The following is a 15,592-nucleotide window of genomic DNA, read 5'->3' as shown; positions in this document are numbered from 1 at the left end:
TGATTGTCGTGATGTGTCACCCAGAACCCCGCCTGACACATAGCAGGGACCTGGTAAGTGGTTAACTGAAATGGCTGCGCAGCTCCTGCCTGGTCAGCACAGTGCCCGAGGGAGCCCATTCAGCACTGGAGACGGTTCCCAAGCTGCTAAGCAACCCTTTACCCACCCAAATCAGGCTCACTGTAGCTGGAGGGAGGGTCAATACCGCCCTCTGGAGGATAAAAGGTAAACCCACAAGAAAGCCCTTCAAGCGCTTTCAGGCCTAACTACTGACTTTATTCAAAAGCTGTGTTCACATTAAAATTCCTTCCACCAGCTAAGAAGGCTTTAGTCCTAATGTTTCCATTTACCCCAAAATCAGTTAGTTCCTTCTGCCTCATGAACTGGAGTAAACACTAGAGTCGTACACATACCCATTTTCATTAATGACTCTTTATTTAAACTTTCCAAGGATCCCAAACCCCATTTAAAAATTAAAATTGCAGGGTACTCCAATAAAAGCACATAAAACCCTCATGACTAATATCACAATTCACAGTACAGCTCTTACTGTGAGAAAGTTTATTTTACCTTTTATTACAAAGGCACAGAAGTCATCTGAGACCTCAGATATTAACCCCACTGCGTATTAATGTTGCACTAATGGGCAACTTAATACAGTTATTAAAGTTGATAGTACAGTTTTCCAACAATCCACACGTAGTTACAGATTCTCTCTAAAAAAAAATGCCTAAAAGAAGCACTAGGCCTTAAGACCAATATAGGCATAACAAAAGGGACCTGAAATTTTCTGCCAGGGCAGTTATATTTCTTGGTAGACTTTAACAACGAAAGTCTATTACCGGCAACAGGCATACTGGACCCAACTTTGCCAAAGAAATGGGGAAATTCTAACAAGCTAAAAAAATACCTTCCATACGCTCCACGTGAAAGAGTCCGGGGGTCATTCACAGACCTAACCTTCCATCACTTCCCAGTCTTTACAGACGTGTGCCTCACCAGTCAGTAGTCCTGGGTTTCGTCTCAGGGAGACGCCGAGGTGGAGGCCCCTGCAGCCAGCGCACTGGGGCGGGCCGGCCGCTGGGTCACTGCCTGTGGCGGCATCCAGCTGGCCGGCTACTCTGCCCCTTGCTCAGCACCCACCTTGTCCTCCGGAGCCCCAGGGCTGGCTGCACTCTCGCTCGTTGGAACAGCCCCCTCTTTCTTCTTTTCTGCCAACACTTCCAGCCCCATCATCCTGAGATAGTGAAGCCGTTCGTTCTTTGGCACAAAAGTTCGAATTGAGGCCTTTCCCCGCCATCCACACAACACGATGGGGCACTGGAGCGTGTCTGGCTTCCTGTGAACAGAACGGCTCCGGGTAAGTGTTAAACATCCTCCTCACTGCACCGTAGGCAGTACTGACACACAACTGCTCCCCAAAAATACCCCCAAGCCACGGGGAAGGCATTTTAGTCTGTGATTCTATGGAGGCTTCTCTCAAAGGAAAACCAGCTTCCTTCTTCCTGTCCTGAAGAGTATCAACGCCCTCAGGTTGGCCAGTTTTTCCTTCTAAAAACTCACAGTGGAATAACCCCCAAATCTGCAGATTTCAAACACTTTCAGTGTTAGAATCTCCAAATACTTGCGTCTTCGCCAATGTGAAGACCTATCTGTATGCCCACCCTACCCACCAACAGGCATCTGTCCTGTCCTTCATGGCTCCTTGCAGCTCCTGCCCATGTCTACAGGTGAGCAAACTGAGGCCCCGCGGAGGCCGGGTAACTGGGTCCAGAGTAACAGCGCCAGCCGCATGGGGCGCCAGGACCAGGAGCCAGGACCACCATTCTTTGCAGACTCAGTGCTTCCTGGAATTGGGTCTGGTCACCCACCCCCACACCGAGCCTGCCTGTGTCCGGCAAGCAGTGCCATCCGGGTCCAAACACCCTGCCTGTGCAACCGGCTTCCCAAGTGGCATCAGGTCCCCTTTCCTGCCTGGGAGGGCGGCTACTGTCTGTATTACGCATGTGCCCCTTATCAAGCACTGTGCGTATCAGCGTGTACCATGCATACTGTTATTTACTTTCTTTCAAACGTGACTCTGGTCTAGTTTTTAGGCTCCTAAAGCCCTCATTTAAGTAAACATGTGTCCCAAGCCTACCTGATGCCAGGCATCAGTGACACAGGCTGTGCAAGGAACAAACAAGCGTTTCAATCATATTTCTTAAAAAACAAACAGAAAAAGAGAAGAGAAAGGCCTGAACCAGGAAGAGAGAAACCACTAAGAAAAGGAGATGGAAACACATCTCCTTTTCTTAGTGGTTTGGTAAAAAAACGATGACAGGAAGATACCAGAAAATTCCCATACTCCCATTGTCTTCCTCTTTAAAAAATCTAATTCCTGAAGCTGTCTTCTCCCCTGTCTTTTTTCACCTGTGTACTTCAACTAGTAGAAACCAGCATATGTGGAAAAGCAGACCCGCATCTTAAAACAGCCTACAGTTTTCTATGTGGGCCACACGAGCACTGTTACCTTAAAACCCACCTGCCGTCTTACTCCTAGTCCCCGCCCCCCCAGGCTGCTCCCCGCAGACGATGCTGGGTGCCGGGACCTGGCCTCCTGTGCAGACTCCACCCAGGCTGCTGTCCAGCTGGGTCCTGCCTTCCAGAGAAGCTGCCCAAACCCCTCTCCAGCCCAGACCCTGTTCTATCTCCTCCTTCGGAAATGGTGCTTTACTTGACAGAGGCAGCTGTTAAATGTAAACCTGTCTGGGGATGCCAACGCTGACCCTGCCACCCCCTTGCTGAGGACCCCTGGGCCCGACACCCAAGTCCTCTGTCTTGTTTCTGGCAAGTGCTGACCATGCGGGACCTGCTCCCCCGTGAGGGGTGTCACAGAGCAGGGGTCCCGTGCTCCCGAGGTGGCTGTCAGTCTAGCTACGGGGGCCGGGGCGCCATGCCCCGGCCCAGAGCAACACCGCCCGATACCTAACGGGTGATGCACAAACACCAGCCGAACCAACAGCAGAGCTGGAAGAACTCCACCTCTCTTGACTGTCCTATCTGTACACTTCCTCTGTTTAAGATAAAAATCAGAATTAGGTTTCTGGGGCACAGAGAATAGGACTCTGCATGTTATCTTCTAAATAAAAATACACGTGGCTTGAAAGGAATGTTTTATCAAGAGTATCTTCATGATATACGAGAATATTCCAGTTCTAAAATTTGCGCAGTACTGTTTGAGGGGAACATCATAAAAGGCTTCTAAGACCACCCACCATCCCCCCACCACCAAGAACACGGAGGCTCCGATGGCTGGAGCATCTCACTTACGTGGGGTCCGGTTCGTACTTCAGGACGACGCTGCCCTTGGCTGGAAGAGAAAGAGACACACACTGGTCGAGCTCTGCCAGCAGGGACACCTCTGCTGTGCACGTTTATGTGCCCAGAGAACAGTAATCTAGACTCTTGGTCTCAGGGGTCTTGAGGCAGAAAAGAGGCCTTTCCGTCCAAATTCACAATGCCATCCGCAAGCCAGGCACCAAGTGGGGTCACGGGGACAGTGTAGGAGAGGCTCACGTCAGACCACTTAGAGACTGAAACACTCAGCAAGCCTCTCTCAGGAGCAGGGAGGTGGGGATTAACTACTGCTTAATTCTCAGAACTCAAGACTAAATAAATACCTGCTCCAACTCCCAGAAAGAGCATGGAATAACACATTAAAAACTGTCAAAAATTATGCTGTGGTCGTCCAAATGTAGGATTAAAAGATAAAGAGAACACACGTCCCCTCATCCTTTAAAGCAATCCCTGATTTGAACGCAGCCCTGCCTGGGGAGACGAGGACGCCTCGGCACGGCGAGCTCCGACTGCTCAGGCTTCAGGCCGGAACGTAAGGCGTGAGACCACGTAACTTCAATGACTGATTTGTGCCCTCTTCATCCAATCGAGCCGGAAGTAAGGAATAAGTTATAAAAAAGCAAGCAAGAATGAAAAGAAAAACAGAAGAGAGTCCCAGGTGGAATTATTTGTATTCTGAGGAGGAAACGTCACTCAGTGATTCGAGGTGGAAGTTTATGAAACAGAAAAGCAAGGATGTGACCGCTACCCACAGAGCAGCAGGAACCTTGGGCAAGGATAAGGATGCACATTCTACAGCCGGGGGCTGGTCAAGGTGCCAAACCAAGCCGACAGCCTGTGCTCGTCTCTCCTGGGCCTCGAGACGCAGACACACCCGAGCGCGAGGACCTGCCCTCTGGCTGCCCGAGCGACAGCGGGCGGCTTGGGGCTCTGGCAGGTGGGCTGGCCGGGCCCCGACACCTGCACAGGTGACCGTGGGAGGCTGGCTCGGGGCAGGAGAGCAGCTCCAGCAATGCCCTTGACCCTCAACGAAAGGGGTTGTCAGGTGTCTCCAGAAATCCCTGCGAAATCGACACAGGCAGCAAGAACAGAGTCACAACGTACATAAAGGTGGAAAAGCTCCATCAAGCAGGAACACCTGCATCTTCACTATGCGTACGACGACAAGTTACGTCTCTGCGCCAGTCAAACTGCTTACCCATGTCCTTGACTTGGCCGTATGCCTCACTGCTGAGTTTTCTAAAAAATGGATTTTCCTGGGTTAACAGAATTTTAACATCTTCCATCGAGACGGTGATAATTCTTGAATTAATAAATGGATACAACGTATATATTCCCTGTGGGGATAAAGAGAGGTGGCCATTACGAGTGGCAGCAGTCACCGCCCATGCACGTGAGGTGAGCCGCCGGCATCCGCGGGGTTTGGCGGGTCCTCCCCTCACGGCAGCCCCTCCCCCCTCCACAGCACCTGGCAGGCGGGACGCCAGTGACACACACAGGACACACGCCAGCAAGCACAGCCCCACCCTGGCGCCCCGGGAAAGCTCAGTGGCTTCGAGAGCCCCCCTGGCAGAAGCCGGCCCGGTGCTCCGTGGTCCTGACCCGCCGGGCCGGCTCAGAATCCCCCATCCACGCCTCCGCGGCTCGCGCCGCCCCACCGGCTGCGCTTACCTCCTGCGCCAACCGGAAAGCACAGTCGAACTCTTCACCGCTGTTATTTCGACACCAGACTTTAACCCCAGTGTTAATAACCTGGGATGGAAAATTTCAGATGAAATGCACGTAAGTGAAAGTCAGGATAATCGACTAAAATACTCCTTTCTAGCACAAGGAGACAGAGCTCTAAGTAGCTGCGGAAAAGAAGGAAAAAAGGAGTGGAAAATACTTCCAAGAGTCATCTGACTAAAACAGACGTTCTCTTGGCCCAACGATACTCTCACACGGCTTTGGTTTCTGTGGCTTATACGGACTGATAATTACAATAGACGTTAAAACCAGGAACCTCTGAGAACACAAGAATAGGTCAGCACACCTTCCACGGGCCATCGGGAGCAAGGACACCGTCAGCCTGGAAGCCCCAGCGGACACCCAAGAGAGGACAGGAAAGACGGCACCTCATGGCCTAGCACTTCCTGAGAACACTCTGACCTCGGGGGCCTCCAGACCACACAGAGATGAGCTGCGGTAAACAAGCAGGCAAGAGGGAAATGAGCTGGGAAAACTGTAAAGCAAATGAAAAGAGGGCCCAGAAGTGGAAAAATTCTAAGGAAAATGGAAAAAAACAAATAAAGCCAAGCGCCCACAGGAGCAGCAGGCAGACGTCGGTCCCCCGTGACACAGACGGCGTGAGCCCAGCGGGGCGGACTGGACGTGGCCGGGCAGCCTGTGCCGGGCAGCGGCTGAGGCCCCCAGGCAGCTCGGCTCGCCTCTGCCCACGGCGGACAGACTGGCAGGGCCGCATCAGGGCCGGCCCCTCCCGACCGAGTCCGGGCAGACGCGAAAGCACGGCACGCTGAGCGCGCGGGCCCCGGGGCTGGGAGAGCGGTACCTTCACCCTCTCGCTGTTGTTCAGCAGCACGTTTCTCAGCTCCTTGGACACCATGTAGAGCTGCCTCCTCTTCCCCTCCACGGTTCGAGTTAACAAGTTCATCTTTGGGAAGGAAGGGCCCAAAGCATAAAATTTCCTGCGAAAAAGACAGGGCTGCTTACGAGAGTTCCGTTCAGAATGTGACGAATGCCTCTCGGCGGCCTGCTCTCCCCGACAGACCCCACTTCTCACAGCTGCTGTGGTTACGGGTGCTGGCGCTCTGCCGTGGACGCCCACCTGCACCCGCTTCACCTGGGCCTCCGGGAGCTTCGCCTGAGCGCGGCTAGACCTGGGACCTGCGTCCACAGGTGCAACTTCTCCCCTCAACTGCTGCTCCAGCACCACACCCGAGAGCACCCACCTGCCTCATGGGCTTTTCGGGAGGGATTTTTACAAACACCAGCAAAGGACCCGTTATCTACAAGACGATGAAAGTAAGTGACCATCTGGTTTATAGATACTAAGTTCGACAAACAAGGAAGAGATGAACCCAAGACTGTTATCCTGAGCACCTTGTTCCACCTGGAAATCCCACCCAGACCCACTGCTCCTCGTTTCCTAGCCGGGAACAAGGCGGGGAGCCCTGGCCGCAGTCCAGAGTTCTCCATCTCTCTATCATCTACACCTTTGGGTGGTTTAGGTTCTCTGATTACTGCTCACCTTAAACTGAAGGGTTCAGTAAACACCCTCTAAACTTTCATCCAGCTCTGACATGCGTTGTTAAAAAGGGGCTAAATGAAAAACTACAGTTAAATGTGACCACATGTGCACTGAACCCTACGGTAAATTTAAAAGAAGAATTTAAAACGTTGAATTCATCCTTACTGGATAGGTGGAAATAATGGGTCGTCTTCAGGAATAAATACAAACGGATCTTCTTTAAATCCAAATAACTTCATTTTCTTAGATGGAGGAGGACTGAGAAGGGAATGGAGACGAGGTAATCTGTCATTGGAGGAATACTGCTAAATCCCAACAGCACATCCCTCCTCCCACCCAGCCCTCATCCCAGCTCCGTGCCGCCCGGGCTCTGGAGGGAAGTAGGTCTCTTCCCTCCGGAGGACAGCCAGCGGCATCCACCACGGGGGTCATCAGCACTGAACCGTGTCCTATACAGCAAGGACCTTCTCACCCCTGCAAAACCACCCCCGAGAGAGCTCTGGGTTCCTGTTTAATCTACGAGGGCTGGGGAGACACAAGAATGTGAGGATCAAGACACAACCATTGAGCTTCCCTGGTGGCTCAGTGGTTAAGAATCTGCCTGCCAATGCAGGGGACACGGGTTTGAGCCCTGGTCCAGGAAGATCCCACGTGCCATGGAGCAACTAAGCCTGTGTGCCACAACTACTGAGCCTGCGCTCTAGAGCCCGCGAGCCACAACTACTGAGCCCGTGTACTGCAACTACTGAAGCCCGCATGCCTACAGCCCGTGCTCTGCAACGAGAAGCCACCACAATGAGAAGCCCGCACCCGCAACAAATAGTAGCCCCCGATCTCTGCAACTAGAGAAAGCCTGCGTGCAGCAGCAAAGACCCAACGCAGCCAAAAATAAAATAAAGACACAACCGTTTCTTACCCACACACACCATCTTTCTTATTTCCATTATTCTCTAAATTCTCAGCTCTTTCAGTTGCTCCTGTGTCGCTAATACCAGCGGCCGGTTTACTCTCCAGCTCCAAGGGGTGGGAAATGCTCCTTCCCATGGGATCTGCGGGGCCCGGCTGCACAGGCCCCCGCGGTTCTGCAGACTCACCCTGCAGCTGGAACAGGGGGTAAGCTTGTTTAAACTCAGACAACCACCTCCTCTGCCCTGATACAGGAAAAGAAGGAACTCAAAACGTCGCAAAATCCATCCAAATGAATACAGCATCTCATGTACAAAAGAGAGACCACAGAATTTTTTTAAAACAAGTGTCTTAAATCTATCTGCTATTTTAAGCAGAATTCATGGGCACTGACTCTAGTTTTAACTTCCTGTTTCCTAGCAAAGGCCAACAACGCCAGCCTGTCTTCACTCAGAAATGCTGCCGTGCATCTGCTCTGCGTGATGAGTTGCACGCTGCCCCAAACATACTATCTGGGGCCGAGGAGACAACGACATACATAAAGGACAGTGGGAACTCTCCCAGGACCCCTGGATAGACCGCTGTGGAGATTAGAAGAAAGACAGTAGAAAGATAAAGTGCACCTCTAGGGACCGAGAAACTACCTGTAGAAAAACGAACTTCTGATCCGGGATAAGAGTATAAATTTGGCTTTAAGAATGTGCAAAACGTTTCACTTACATTAATTTTTTATGTATATTTTATATAAGATCTTATATTAGAAAACTATTACATAACACATAGCACAGCGACTACAGGTAATAACACTGTTGCATATTTCAAACTTCCTCAGAGAGCAGATCTCAAAAGTTTTCACCATAAGGAAAAACATTCTGTAACTATGTATATACAAACAGAATCATTATGTCATCCATCTGAACTAATATAATGTTGTATGTCAATTACACCTCAACTTAATAAAATTCTTTAAAGCTACACGTCCTTTCTAACAGGTCACAAGATTGGTAAAAGTGATAATTCTCAATCCCTATGAAGTGAGTTTACGAATTAGGACACTTGAACACAGAAAAGTTCAACACGTCCCTCAGTTCACAAAGCTATTAAGTGGATAAGTTGGTAAGGTTCTAAAGCTATTAACACTAGGCAACACTGCCTCCCAGAAAATGTACTCTATTTAATTGTTTTTTTTTTAAAAAAAAGGCAAAAAAGAACAAACCCCCAAACCCTTTGACAAGGCTAGCAATGGTACGCATCCTTTCTATGCCCACCTGGGCCTGCTGGTCGGAGCCTGTCTCCCACGCCCCTCTGTGCAGGAGGCTTTTTCTGTTCCATCGCAATGACCCAGATCTAATCCCGCCCCCTCACAAGGATACCAACAGCACTTTGTCAGCATGGCTCTCTCTGGCTCCAATTCTGACTGTATTTACAAGCTCCATCACTTCAACCAGACAAGGGCGTCCTGAAGACTGAGAATCTGAGTTATCAATGTGGCCCCAGCAGAGTCACGCTGGGCGAGCTCACAGGTCAGGCCGCCAAAACAGGTTTTCTCAGCTAAATGAATGAGGAACTGACATACTCACAGGAGACAGAAGAAGCAGTAGGATTTAAATGAGCAAATGATACCAAGTAGTTCTAAAAAGTAAGATGCCACATCAGAGGTGGCACACTGAAGAAAAAGCTCAAAACCACTTATGAGACAAAAATGTCAACACAGCCCCAAGTGCAAGTGAATCTGAAGTACACATATGTGACAGGCTCTGACCAGTACCCTTGTAGTACAGCACCAGTCGTGCACTTTGACCATGTCAAATGTGACCGGTGCTACGTAAGATGCTTCTTAGAGTGAAAGTTCACACTGCTTTTAAATCTCGGAATGAAAGCACGAAAATTATTTCACTAATAACTTACTTTAATTGCATGAAAATCACACTTTATTATAGTGTGATAAATACAATGTCATTAATCTCACTTTTTCGTTTACTTTTTAAAATGTGGCTGCAAGAAACTTTAAGTTACCGTGTGGCCGGCGTTCATGTGTCAGGCAGGGAGCACTGCTCCGGGCCCCGTGGCCCCACTCCTGACTGGGAGTGAGGGGCTGTGACAGCCAGGGGCTCCGCCTCTGGGAAAACCTCTCCAACCTCACAAGCGCCGTGGCGACGGCCCGCAAATGCCACATCGCTTCAGTGTGAGGCTGTGCCCCAAGCTTTCGTCTGGATTAGCCATACCCCAGAAAATGGTTTCCTTTCTGTTTCTCCAAAGGCCAAGCATTATTTGTCCTCGTTTTCCAGCATGGACTGTGACTCCAGGCCATGTTCCACGGCAACGGAAGGAAGGCTGATGGACACGCTAACAAAGTTCCCCATGTTGAAAAGGGGAGGAGAACGCATCACACGGCAACTTTGTGTCAAGACTCAAGGCTGCCCTCTCCAAACCCCTCGGCTTCATGGCCTCCCTTACATAACCCAGGGGGCGGCTGAGGTTCGTTTGACAGGTCAGGCCCTATCTACGTCCACTTCAGCCAGGCCTGGACAGCCTGTCATTACCTCTCATGGCCGAGGCAAAGACGGGCTGGCCTGAGGTTGGCAGAGTTGTTCCAACTGAAAACTACCCACAGGAAGGCAGACACAGACACCACCGGCCTGCGGGGGTTCCTTCTGATACTAAACCACAGAGCAGTCGTCTTTATGACTTTCCAATTTTTATTAAAGAACTGGATTTAAGATAAAGAAGAAATGCATTTCCCAACTCCGCCTTTTCCACCTCCCTTATAAGACACGGCTGCTTTCTGGAAAACTCAAAATTTAAATTTAAGAACACCACCATCACCGCCTCACACACAAAAACCCTCCACTGACCTCGGACAGCTTCTGCCCCAACTGCACAAAAAGACCGCACGGTATGCTACATTGCTCTGGAAGATGTTTACCTTTGGGGGACGTTTATTCCATGGCATTGAAGACTTTTTCACTAATACTGCCACGAAGAACCCTCCAGTGTTTTGATGATGTGGTAATATCCTAAGACTGAAAGAAAAAAAAAAAAAAAACCCACACAATTTACCCTTTTTAACTGATCCTAATACACTCTTTTGCTGTAAATATTCACCCAACCCTCACTGACAGAATCGTCAACGTGTGATGTGTAAAAAGTTAACGTAGTGGCCAAGTATTACCTAATCAGGTTCAAGCCATTTATTTTGTTATTTACAAATGCTCAACGCCTGCAGCTCAGGCCCTGAGAACCTTACTTGCTGAGAAGTTCACACAAGAGGGGTCAGCCATGGGCGCAGCCCAGACCACGCAGAACACGCCAGAGGTCCCACCTCCCCACAAGCTCACCACCGCTCTAGGTGCATCGCCTGTGACTTCTCGGGGTCCTTCGGGGGGAACATGGTAGGCCGGATTTGGGTGTGTCTGCTGTGCGGAACATCATCCCACGCTGCAAACCACTGCCCATCCTTCGTCATCACCTGCAGAACGAGAGGGTGGGATTCTAGATTACCAGCCCCACCTAACAATAGGAAAAGTCAGAGTGGGAGATTCTTATTTCTCTCCAAAGTGAGGACTGTTTGCAAAAATAAAAATGAGACAACCTTTTATTCCATGAAACAGGACAATCATTCTATAAAGCAGCATTTTCATTTTCCATGTGGTTTTTTTTTTTTTTTCTCTTTTAAAACAAGCCTCAGATTGTTCCTCGTTTAAAACTGAAAAGTGAATTGTTTCATATTGGAAACAAGGCTTGAATTCCAGCCAGTTAAAAAAAAAAAAGCAAAACTATACTTATGGGGATGAGAATAAACAAAGCTGACTTCTAACTGCAGAATAAAGACAGAAAAACCTTTCCAGTGCCAGAGAGAAATATTTGCGTAATCATACCATTTGTCATTAAACATAATTTTGAAATTGATTCTAAGCTGCATAACCAAATGTACTATTTATTCAAGTTACCCAACTATGGGTGCTTTAAAACATCCACAAGTCTAACAGGTCTATCAAGTTGTCTGCCCTTCTGAGTCAGAGTCCTTGCAGAAAGACTACCTTCCACTGTGTGAGTCCAGGCATCCACTTTAGTCCTGGCAACTCAGAGGACACATCAGCAAGTTCCAAGGCACCTATGTATCAAACAAAAAACAAAACAAAAATTCACATCATGCCCAGTGAAAGAAGCTAATTATAAAAGATCACATATTGTATGATCCCGATCACATATTGTATGATCCCATTTACAGGAAATGTCCACGGAGGGCAGATCCACACAGGCAGAGAGCAGATTCGTGGTTCCTGGGGCGGGCGGGGGTGGGAACAGGGAGTGACTGCAAATGAGCTCTTCTCGAAAATGCAGTGAAGCCACTACAGATCACTGAACTGCACACTTAGAACAAGTGAATGTTACGAGCGTAAATGACAGCACAGTAAAGCTGCTGCAATAACGAGCTGCAGAGTCCACACCACGTCCGAGACAAAGTCCACAGCAACAAGAGAAGCCACCGCAATGAGACGCCTGTGCACCAAAACGAAGAGTAGCCCCTGCTCGCCACAACTAGAGAAAGCCCGTGCGCAGCAACAAAGACCCAACGCAGCCAAAAATAAAAAAATAAATTTATAAAAAGAAAAAAAAAACACTGTGTCTACAGTAGCACTACTACAAGAAGCTGTAAGTTAGGGCCATTACAGGAAACCTCTCAAATGAACTACCATCCACAGACCACAGACAGATCAGACGGTCTCAGGAAGAGGAAAATCCAACATAAGCTCCCTGGAAGCTATGAAAAATGCAGGCAATCGTGAAAATAGAGCGAAAGAATCCCCGAGGTGGAAGTCCAACGGTAAGAAACCTTTGACAAAAGCATCATACTGACCTCCACTAGTACATCCAAATAGTCTGGCTTTTAAAAGCCAACACTAAATAATAGTGCAAGTGTACGAAAACTGGTTTTCTCAATCAAACACTGCCCTGGGCTCAGCAGTGACTTTCTGCCAGCATTTGGGTCAGAAGCTGCCAACAATGGCCCAGCGCGTGTAGACTGAATGCGTATCGGCCACCCTTCCCCCAGCTGAGTCTGAGGACTTCCAGGTGGGGACCACAGCCTCTCCAGTCAAAATCCCCAGCAACTGCCGAGTCCAAGGTCCAGCCAAGGCCTACTGTCTGATGAAGCCACGTCTACACATGATGCCTCTACGTGACGTCTACACATGACGGAGGACAGGGATGAGACATCTACAGTGTGGTCTGTAGCCACCACGTGCAGAGATGGCTGTGAGAGCAAAGCCGAGACTGGAAACCCACCTGCCTGGTTAGAGAGTAATTACAGAACAGGACACTAAGAGTTAAATTTACTATCAAATTACATCACTCACAGCTCTCCTCCTCCAATGCCTTTCAAAATAAAGTACCATCAAAAATGTTGAGCTCATAACCATGCAGGAAACACTGTTCAGAAATCACATCTTTATGTAAGTATAGCAAAACAAAATAAACACAACATAGTAAATTCAGGTCGAAAAGACCCCAAAGGTGCGAACGATCAGAGGGCTGACCACACAGCACAGAGATCACTCGGCCACTAAGAATGCAACGGAAGCCTAGACGGTCTCGGATACCGCCTCAGGAAATGCACACCTGTTTTGACATCTGCATTTCAACTTGCTTCATACACAAGTAGAAAACTCGGAAGCATTCTATTCTGGAAATGTAGTTAGTTTGAAATGTCCAATTATTTCTCTTAAGGAGAAACTGATGGAAAGGTTAACATTTCAGCAAAAACATGAAAACATTATGAAATGTTCTTACAACCTGTCTGGTCCCTCAGTATAAAACAGTGTGATAAGACCTCACACCCATTAGGATGGTTACTATCAAAAAACAAAACAAAAAAACAACCACAACAACCACAAAAAAAAAGAAAAAAAAATAACAAGTGCTGGCGAGGATGTGGAGAAATTGGAACCCTTGTGCACTGCTGGTGGGAATATAAAATGGTGCAGCTGCTGTGGAAAACAGTATGGTGGGTCCTTAAAAATAAACACAGAATTACCATCTGGTGCAGCAATTCCACTTGTGTGTACGCACATGAGAACTGAAGGCAGGGTCTAAAAGAGTTATTGGTACAGCCATGTTCAAAGCAGCATTTATTCACAACAGCTAAAATGCAGAAGCAAAACCAAGTGTCCATCAACAGATTAATGGATAAACAAAATATGGTCTAAACATACAATGGAATATTTTCAGCCTTAAAAAGGAAGAAAATTCTGATATATTATATAACATGGGTAAACTCTGAGTACAATATCCGAAAAGAGGTAAGCCAGTCAGTCACAAAACAACAATACTGTAATGATTTCACTCAAAGGAGGTATCTAGAGTGGTCAAAGTCACAGAGACAGAAAAATAATGGGGGGGCGGGGGGCAGAGGGGGTACTGGGGAGTTGTTTAATGGGTCCAGAGTTTCCGTTTAGCAGGTGAAGAGCTCTGGAAATTGGCTACACAACAATGTGAATGCAGTCAACACTATCGAACTATACATTTTTAAATAGTTAAGACGGTACTTTTTTTTTTTTGCGGTACGCGGGCGTCTCACTGTTGTGGCCTCTCCCGTTGCAGAGCACAGGCTCCGGACGCGCAGGCTCAGCGGCCATGGCTCACAGGCCCAGCCACTCCGCGGCATGTGGGATCTTCCCGGACCGGGGCACGAACCCGCGTCCCCTGCATCAGCAGGCGGACTCTCAACCACTGTGCCATCAGGGAAGCCCAAGATGGTACATTTTTAAGTTATGTAAGTTTTACCACAATTTTTAAAAAAATGCAACAGTGTGGTAAGGATCTGACATAACCTTTCAAACTCAGAGAAACAAAAAGGGCCAACTGCATAATTCACAAAATACAAGAAACCCATTATATAAGCATGTTTTTAATCAGGGATACCTCATTTTAGGGTTTATAGGCTAATCACACAAGCAAACGTAGAAAAAGCCTACAGAAAAATACACTATAGCAATAAAGTTTTGAAAAGTACATACTCTTATTGAAAGATCATCATGCACTTACCTTCACTCTTTTCCAGTAAAGATGCTATGACTGCTTCATCTTCAATGGGGTTTAGTGAACACGTAGAATACACCATCCTGCCGCCTTCCACTAGCTGTTCAGCGCCCCGAGTTGCAATCCGCAGCTGTAAACTAAGGGCCGGAGACTAGGTCACCCTATGTGCCGAGCACATCCGCATGGCATATACGTCAGAGGCACTGACTGTAGCACATATTCATTACAAATTTTATGACAGACATAATAAAATATAAAATACTCTGTGTAAGGTTAGCAACTCCCATATAAGGAAAAAAATAACAAAAATTTTGAGATTTTAAGCGAAGTTAGAGTAACCCTATATAAGATGTTCCCTGTTTATCTAAAAAGTACCTATTTATAGATGTTGTTACTATATGTTGTTACTACAATGTTGTTACTGTTCTGTTAACCTTTCCCAACATGCCAACAAGCAAAGCATAAAGCTGATTAACAACTGAATTCAATACATTAGCTAAATTTCACTATTAAAGTCTCCATACTTATAGAAATATTTGTTTTTTCTTTCCATGAGCAGTTTGTATCTCTTAGTACATTATAATCCCAATTTCCTGTTTCACAAAAACAGTAGTAAATTTTTAACAGAGAAACAAAATTTCCTGAAGTTATTTATGGTAAATATTCATTAGTATCCTCCAGATCACCCATAGTTCTATATTTGTATAATTTTAATGTTAAGTGAAAAAAAGAAAGCAAAGCTCTGTAGACAGTACAATCAAAACAGCTATTTTAAAAATCCCTCTGAATGGAAAAACACCGTAATACACCAGGCATGACAGAAATTATCTTTGAGTTATAAGAGTTTCTCTTTCCTTTCACTGCTAAGAACTTTCCAAATTTTCTTTAAAGACAACCAAAACATACTTCTGAGAGGTCAAAGTGTTAAGCAAAATAATTCAACACAAAAGAACTGAAAACAGAGAGGAGAAATATTAGTAAGAAATGGTCATTTCATGGAAAACACGTTTGAAATGTTACAGGAAACTTTTATAAAAGGCATTCTCAATAAATGTATAC

The 15,592-nt window shown here is 47.3% G+C and overlaps 1 protein-coding gene across 1 annotated transcript in view; it reads right to left on the bottom strand.

The window, feature by feature from the left end:
* Nucleotides 1-412: 412 nt before the first annotated feature.
* The window catches only part of NSUN2 (NOP2/Sun RNA methyltransferase 2), a gene marked incomplete at its 5' end in the record, with an annotated part of 28,874 nt that continues 13,694 nt past the window's right edge, over nt 413-15,592 (bottom strand). Inside the window, 11 exons of the mRNA XM_079702377.1 lie at nt 413-1,339; nt 3,313-3,352; nt 4,538-4,676; nt 5,011-5,091; nt 5,888-6,023; nt 6,752-6,844; nt 7,503-7,687; nt 10,419-10,515; nt 10,831-10,961; nt 11,533-11,606; nt 14,540-14,670. Coding sequence (XP_079558503.1) covers nt 1,117-1,339; nt 3,313-3,352; nt 4,538-4,676; nt 5,011-5,091; nt 5,888-6,023; nt 6,752-6,844; nt 7,503-7,687; nt 10,419-10,515; nt 10,831-10,961; nt 11,533-11,606; nt 14,540-14,670 — 1,330 coding nt within the window. The 3' untranslated portion in view covers nt 413-1,116. The remainder of the gene's footprint in view (nt 1,340-3,312; nt 3,353-4,537; nt 4,677-5,010; nt 5,092-5,887; nt 6,024-6,751; nt 6,845-7,502; nt 7,688-10,418; nt 10,516-10,830; nt 10,962-11,532; nt 11,607-14,539; nt 14,671-15,592) is intronic.

This window comes from Hyperoodon ampullatus (assembly GCF_949752795.1).
Source record: "Hyperoodon ampullatus genome assembly, chromosome: 4".
Classification (NCBI taxonomy): domain Eukaryota; kingdom Metazoa; phylum Chordata; class Mammalia; order Artiodactyla; family Ziphiidae; genus Hyperoodon; species Hyperoodon ampullatus.
This window is presented reverse-complemented; position numbering and strand designations above follow the sequence as displayed.